The sequence below is a fragment of the Glandiceps talaboti genome, chromosome 6 (assembly GCF_964340395.1).
Source record: "Glandiceps talaboti chromosome 6, keGlaTala1.1, whole genome shotgun sequence".
NCBI lineage: Eukaryota > Metazoa > Hemichordata > Enteropneusta > Spengelidae > Glandiceps > Glandiceps talaboti.
In genome coordinates, this window is record NC_135554.1 from 5809475 (window position 1) to 5816288 (window position 6814).

The 6814-nt window shown below is 36.1% G+C and overlaps 1 protein-coding gene across 1 annotated transcript; it reads right to left on the bottom strand.

Annotated features, from left to right (window-relative positions):
* Positions 1 to 3024, bottom strand: LOC144436589 (uncharacterized). The gene is made up of 2 exons (XM_078125413.1): positions 2847 to 3024; positions 1 to 1977 (listed from the first exon to the last, which is right to left on the bottom strand). Exon 2 carries the CDS (start codon positions 1970 to 1972, stop codon positions 146 to 148), a length of 1827 nt encoding a protein of 608 aa, XP_077981539.1. The 5' UTR covers positions 1973 to 1977; positions 2847 to 3024; the 3' UTR covers positions 1 to 145.
* Positions 3025 to 6814: the final 3790 nt, after the last annotated feature.

A 6814-nucleotide genomic window follows, 5' to 3' on the forward strand; every position in this document is an offset into this window, starting at 1 on the left:
GTTCAAAGTGCTTATTCGAAAACAAAAACACATTCCACATTTACAAATATAACATCACAATATAACACCCTTCATTGTTGTTATGGTATCAAACACTATTACACTAAACTTCATGGCGATTTACCTCTCCTTTCATATTTCAAAGTCAAAAGCAAGAACATTTCGGGCCAGAAGTAATACTTAGTTGATGGATTTTGACACTTTTCAATGCAGATTTGTGAATCATGTTGAGAGTTGATTCTAATGTATCAGGATATGAATCGCAATGAAAAATGGTCAATACTTGTAGATATGGGCAACTCTTCAATACAGATAGACCATTGCTGGTTAATTCTGTAAAGGGTTTCCCCAATAAATGTAATTCTTCAAGAGGACATTTTATGGCTAGCTCCCTCAACCCGTCATCATTTATCGTTTCGTGTGCAGGCCACGTAAAGGGGCCATGGCCAGGGTGTGCACCAAAAGCCTTATCTATCTGCAATTTGTTAAAATGGGGACAGCTCAGGGAGATGCTTATGAGCAATCGATTATCAATATAATTATTATTTGTTGTGAATTCACGAAGTTGAGTACATGACTCAACTATCTCACCGAGAATGGATTTCACACTCTCAAAAAATTTGATGTGTGAATGAGGATTTGATACGCCAATGGGATAAACAATTGCACTGCTCATTAATTGTAAACGATAAATCTTCTTTGATCTGTGTTTATCTCTGAACATTTCTAGAAGGATGTTCAGCGTGGATTCATCGGTACAGCATAGACCCAGAGATGTCAAACTGACACAATGATCAACGATACATGTGATGACGGAATGCTCAAGATCATAGCTTGGTTCTTGGAAACCAGGGCAAGGAAAATCAAGAACCTTCAACCGTGGTCCGAGCTGAGTAAATATAGCCTCTAATGACTCAAATTTGAAACAAAGCATTGGAATGCATAATTCTTGCAAACTCAATGGAAAGTCTGGAAGTTTAAATGGTTCCTGCGTGACAAGATGGGCTGTACTTTCCGGCATTAGCTTAAATGTTGTTATGCTGACAGGAAGTTCACATATTTGGGGTTGTGTATTTTGGTCGAACAAAGTTGGCAAAATGACTACACTCTGCAATTCTTTACAATTCTCCTTAAACAGATGTGTGATGTCATAGCTCTTTGTAGGTTCGCTAATCCAGACATTGTAATACTTAAGTATTAATGTAGTCAAATTTTGGCAATGCTTTCCTATGGAATGGAAAGCCTCATCAGAGAAACATCTTGCCTTACCGTCAACGACGAACGTCTTTAAATGTGACCCTATGTATTTAGCAATATTGATTATGGCTTTATTCCAGTTTTCCTCGACTTTAATTTTTTGATGAACATTATTCACAACCCACATTTCTTGTACTTCTGACCATCTGATGTTTATGCTTTCTAAACCTACATTATTTCTTGCTACACTCTCCATGCCCTTTACAAATGAACTTAATAATGTCATTAGTGTGTTAGCGGCAAACATAAATTCCTTAAGATTGGGGTTTTTGACTTTAGTAAGGAAATCACATGACTTCATATCGATAAACTGTATCTCAAGAATTTCAAGGTCGGACTGTTTTTCAAGTAATCTCGTCATTAAAGTTTCACGTTTAGCTTTGTTGCATACCGTGAATATCTTGCAATGGTGAAAGCAATTGATATTACCAATTCGAAGACTTCGTAACTTGCATGGAGTCTCTGCCAGGCATTCTAAAACCTCATCCGTTGCTTCAGGACGCATGTATAGCTTGACATCTTTTAACTCTGGAACAAACAGACACTTGTTGATGACTGGAACATATTCTTTAGTTATCATTTCACGCTCAGACAGCGTCTGCAGTACGACCTCTTTCAACCTGGTTGGTAACCGTTCTCTGACCACGTCACCTGGTAATATTGGTAGGTGGTCAACAAGACACTTCAGAGACAGACCTTGAAGACTAGCCATCATTTTTTCTGTAGAGAAAAAGTTTGCGAATAAGACAATCCAAGCAGGCCAATAACAGTGTCGACACACCTCGAAATATCATATTGTGCTACTTTAATTTAATTAATTTTAGGACTTTAAAAACAATTCGTGTCATTTCGTTAAAATCAGATATCTTCAATCACGCCATTTAATTACTTATACATAGAAACCCACAATCTATACAAACCATTATCGCCACCGACCTTATTAGTAGAACAAAGAGTTGCCACTGTGTATAGGGTTAGTGGGAGCATTCCCGACGTTTTATCTAACATGAAAATATCCCTGTTGCGTAAGAGTATTGTACCCAGACTCATACTGAGAATGACACTTCGGTGAACTGTATCGACCGATTGATTGACGTCATAGTGTTATGTTCTGTAAATTTATTTCCTGTTTCCTGGTTTAGGTCAACTCCGATGGACGCCTTTAACGAAAGACTACAATTTAGAAGTGCGTTAAACCCGATGTTGGCGCTTTCATTCTGATATTTTTTAGACGGTCAATGTGAAATGTAAACATTTGCCCTGTCAAACAACATGTGGAAATTTTAATTTATTTTGGTCGCGCCAGAAGATAAGATTTAGCAACGTCTGTAAGATATTAGTCGAGACAGACGATAAAACGTAGCAATGTTAGTAGGGATTTTGTCGCATTCTGTTTCAAGTTTCCGAACTGATAGCTATATTCAAGAAAATGCAATGACTATGAAAGATCAACCACTTAATTAAGAAAGAGAGGTATTCGTTTAGGTAGTGGCGAAAGTCGACGGCAGCGTATTTTGCATGAAAATGATCACTTACTTTTTAAGTTGTTGCAACTCCTAACTAATGATTCCACCAACATTATAACTTACCAGAGTAGCTAGATGTATATTCTCCGGCAAGGGCAAGGCAGTATTACTTCCTCACACTGGTGGAAATTGAGATTACGTATTGGGCAGTGGTGGAGACTTGATTCACTTGTTGATCTATGTTTGACAAGTAGTGGCCTGTGTAAGTGACAGCGTTCCGGACCACATATATTCTGAGACTAAACCATTCTGTAAACTCATGCTATAAAATTAGGTCAGGGTACATTCAGTTCAGGTCAAATCTGATATTTTTTGGATTCAGATTCAGATTCAGATTCGGTTTTACGATCCACTTATATTGATAAGATTTCGATCCTACTTGAGATTCATTTGAGATTTTATGTCACTATTACTTGAAATCATTTGATTTTTTTGTCTCTAAACGTCTATGTTAATTAAGTTTTTAAAGGACTGTTTTTTTTTATATAATTGTTATGTCTGAAACTTTTGAAATTCAGAAATAAAATTAATACTTAAAGACAAGAAAAAAAAATATGCAAAGTTTAGTTTAATTTATGAATACTGATTTGATATCGCTCAATACTTATTTGTGGTTCATTTTGAGGATTTGCCCTAATGTATCACGGGTCCGTATGAATCATTGTCAACATTGGTAGATATTGGCAATTTATACCTAATACTGAAAGGACGTTGCCAGTTATTCTTGTGAAAGGGGGTCATCATCAGTTATTATATCTCCTCCAATTTTTTTCTAAAAGAGTTAAGGATATCACTTATCCAATTCCACACCTAGCTGTAATGTCCTTTAAATAGGGATAATTATATGCAATTGATTATCAACATATCGACTATGTGAAGTCAGTTCACGAAGTATTGAAAATGACAAACCTATGCCAATCAATCAGGTTTTAACCTTAAAAAATGATGTATTGTGAATTAGATATTAAATTCATACGATGAATCTTGTTTGATCTGCTTTTCGTCCTCAACATTACTCGAAGCTTAACTAGAGAAGCGTCGTAGAGGCCAAAGGATGACCGATTTATATAAAAAAAAATAAACAACGTGTAGTGACTTAAGTTTACAACACCTCACCAGGAACATAAATTACCTGCAACTTCAATGGGGAAATCAGAAACAATAGAGCTATTGGTGAGTTCTGTAATATATTATGCTACGTATAATTATAAATTATCAGCTATCAGATAATTGACAAATATCAGGATTTCCTTTATTCAGATAGAACAATATGCACATATGTAACAAATTCAAAATTGATCCTACAAATCCTGGCAGGCCAACGACATTTTGAAGTCTCACCTCAAAATGTTTTATTTGCCGCCTTTTTCATTAATTTTTAGTGTTTCTATTGAATATCATCGCTTCATTTTTTACCGTTCGCTTCATGTTGCAAATACAACAAATATACCAATATAACAAATTTAACCCGATTACGATTTGTTTATTTTCAATACGTTATAAAATATGCATATGTTCTGCCATGCTAGAGGGTCAACATTATGACAGCCCCTAAACATTTCATTTGATATCATGACAGGTATCGTTACACATTGTCGTCATACAAATGAAAATATAATATAATAGCAATTCGAATTGCATTTTTTCTTCTTTTCACATATTCCGTACCGTGAACGTAGTAGTTTAAATCATTCTGATCAGCCAGTATTGTAGTCAAAGGATGAACTGTGTACGAGATAATGTATGTGGTATAACTGGAACATAGACTTTATTTATCAAAGCCCTGATGAGTTCGGTCTCACGGCCTCACCCCAATGCCAGAACCAGGAGTCGACTGCCCTACATTTTACAAACCACTTTACAGGAAAACTTGGAATGTCTGTTGTCTAAAAATGGCTATAAATTACAAAATGACGCGAATTTGAAACAAAAGGACGCCATTGGGACAATTGTTTTTCAGACACACTATCTTTTAAAATACTACACTTGTAGATTCACATGACAATTTTGTGCAGAGATGATCGAATGATTAAGTCTAAATGGCAGAAACAATATCTGCTATTCACCTTACATGACCACAATGTTACATCGCATGTGTAAGGTCAGTAAGAGGTGTATTCAGTTTGCCTTACATATATATAAATAACACTATGCTATACACAAATAACTTAATACAGCTTATTTTTTATTTGTGGTGCAATTTTACTGATACGCTTCGTGGAGAATGGGAGGTAGCGTTTTTTACTGATTTCATACTGAAGCTGTCACTTCTATGTCAATACAAAAGTAGACAAGCAACAATTTGTTTGACAGTTTATTGACAAGGGTCAAAGACCAATGATTATAGTCAGACAACAAACAAGACAGTTATTTATGAAATTAAATGTGCGTTATTTGATTGGACCTTTCCTTTAATACGCATGGGGGTCGCGAAGAGACACATTCCTACTCGTTTATTAAGCTTTGAGTCACCGAACGCCATATTTTGTAGATTCACAGTGAAGCATCCTGGAATAGCATCAACCTCAAGTCATTAAATTGGGGTAATGGTCTATAATAGGTAACTGACAAGGCCTCGGAACTACCACCGTCATTACACTTTAGTTGATGATCAATTTTGATACCTCTCAATACTGATTGCTTGATCCTTTTGAGGACTGGCTCTAAGGTATCAGCGTTCAAATGAAAAATGGTCAACACTTGTAGATATGAGACCATTGCTGGTTATTCTAGTGAATGGTGCCCCCAGTAAATGTAATTCTTCTAGGGGACAGTGTACAGCCAATTCACGTAAGCCTTCATCACTTATCGTATCTTCTCCTTCATAAACTCCCCCATCTATCTGTAATTTCTTAAAATAGGGACAATTTAAAGCGATACTTTTGAGCAATCTATTATCAATGTAACTGTTATTTGTCGCGAATTCACGAAGCATGATACATGACTCAACTATGTCAATCAACCAGGTTTTAACCATCTCAAAATCTTTGATGTGTGGGTAGTGATTCGACTTGCGAGAGGGATTAATATTTACATTACCCATCAAATTCAAACGATTAATATTGTTCGATCTGTTCTTATCCTTGAACATATCTTGAAGCTTATCTAGCGAAGCGTTATGGAAACAACAGAGACCCAAGGATGACAGATTTATACAATGATCAACGATACATGATATCAGAGTTTGCTCAAGATCAGGGTTCCGTATTAATCCAAGACAAGGAAAATCAAGATTCTTCAATCGTGGTCAAAGCTGAGTAAAAACAGCCTGTGCTGACTCTATTTCAAAAAGGTGCATTGGAATACCGAGTTCTTGAAAGGCAACAGGAATATGAGAACGGTTGAAGGATCGTGCTGTACTCGACATGAGTTTAATTGTTCTCATGTTCCTAGGGAAATAAACTATATCCGGATCATCTTCAGTCATGTAGAGTACAGGTGTTGAGATTACTAAATTCTGTAATTGTTGACAATTCTCCTTAAACGGTAGCATGATAGAGGAACTATGAAAGGGAACAGATTGCCAGGGATACACACTCCATATGTCACGACTCTGAAGTATCAATGAAATCAAGTTTGGGCAATATCGTGCTATATATCCGAGAGTGTCTTGGTGAAGTCCTACCTGGCCGTCGACAACTAATAACTTTAAATTTGCACCGATGTATTTAACGGTATTGATAATGATCTCATTCCACTTTGCAGCTTGCGCAAAAGCAATAACGTTAGTGTCATTTAGGTCTAAATATTTGATGGTTAAGTTTTACAGACTGTCATTATTCTTTGCTACGCTTTCCATGCCCTTTCTGAAGGTATCTAATAGCATTTGCGTATTGACATGAATCATAAATTCCTCGAGATTACGACTCTTGATGTTTGAAAGGAAATTACATGACTTCATGTCAATAAACTGTATCTCAAGAACTTCTAGATCATGCTGGTTTCCAAGTAACCTTTTCATTAACCTTTCACGTTTAGCTTTCCTACATTTCGGTTTTGACTTCATATAAGGAAAACAATTATTACTTGCG

What these genes read in the sequence shown, in the direction of transcription:
- LOC144436589 (XM_078125413.1), bottom strand. Translation starts at nt 1,972, where the DNA reads ATGATGGCTAGTCTTCAAGGTCTGTCTCTGAAGTGTCTTGTTGACCAC.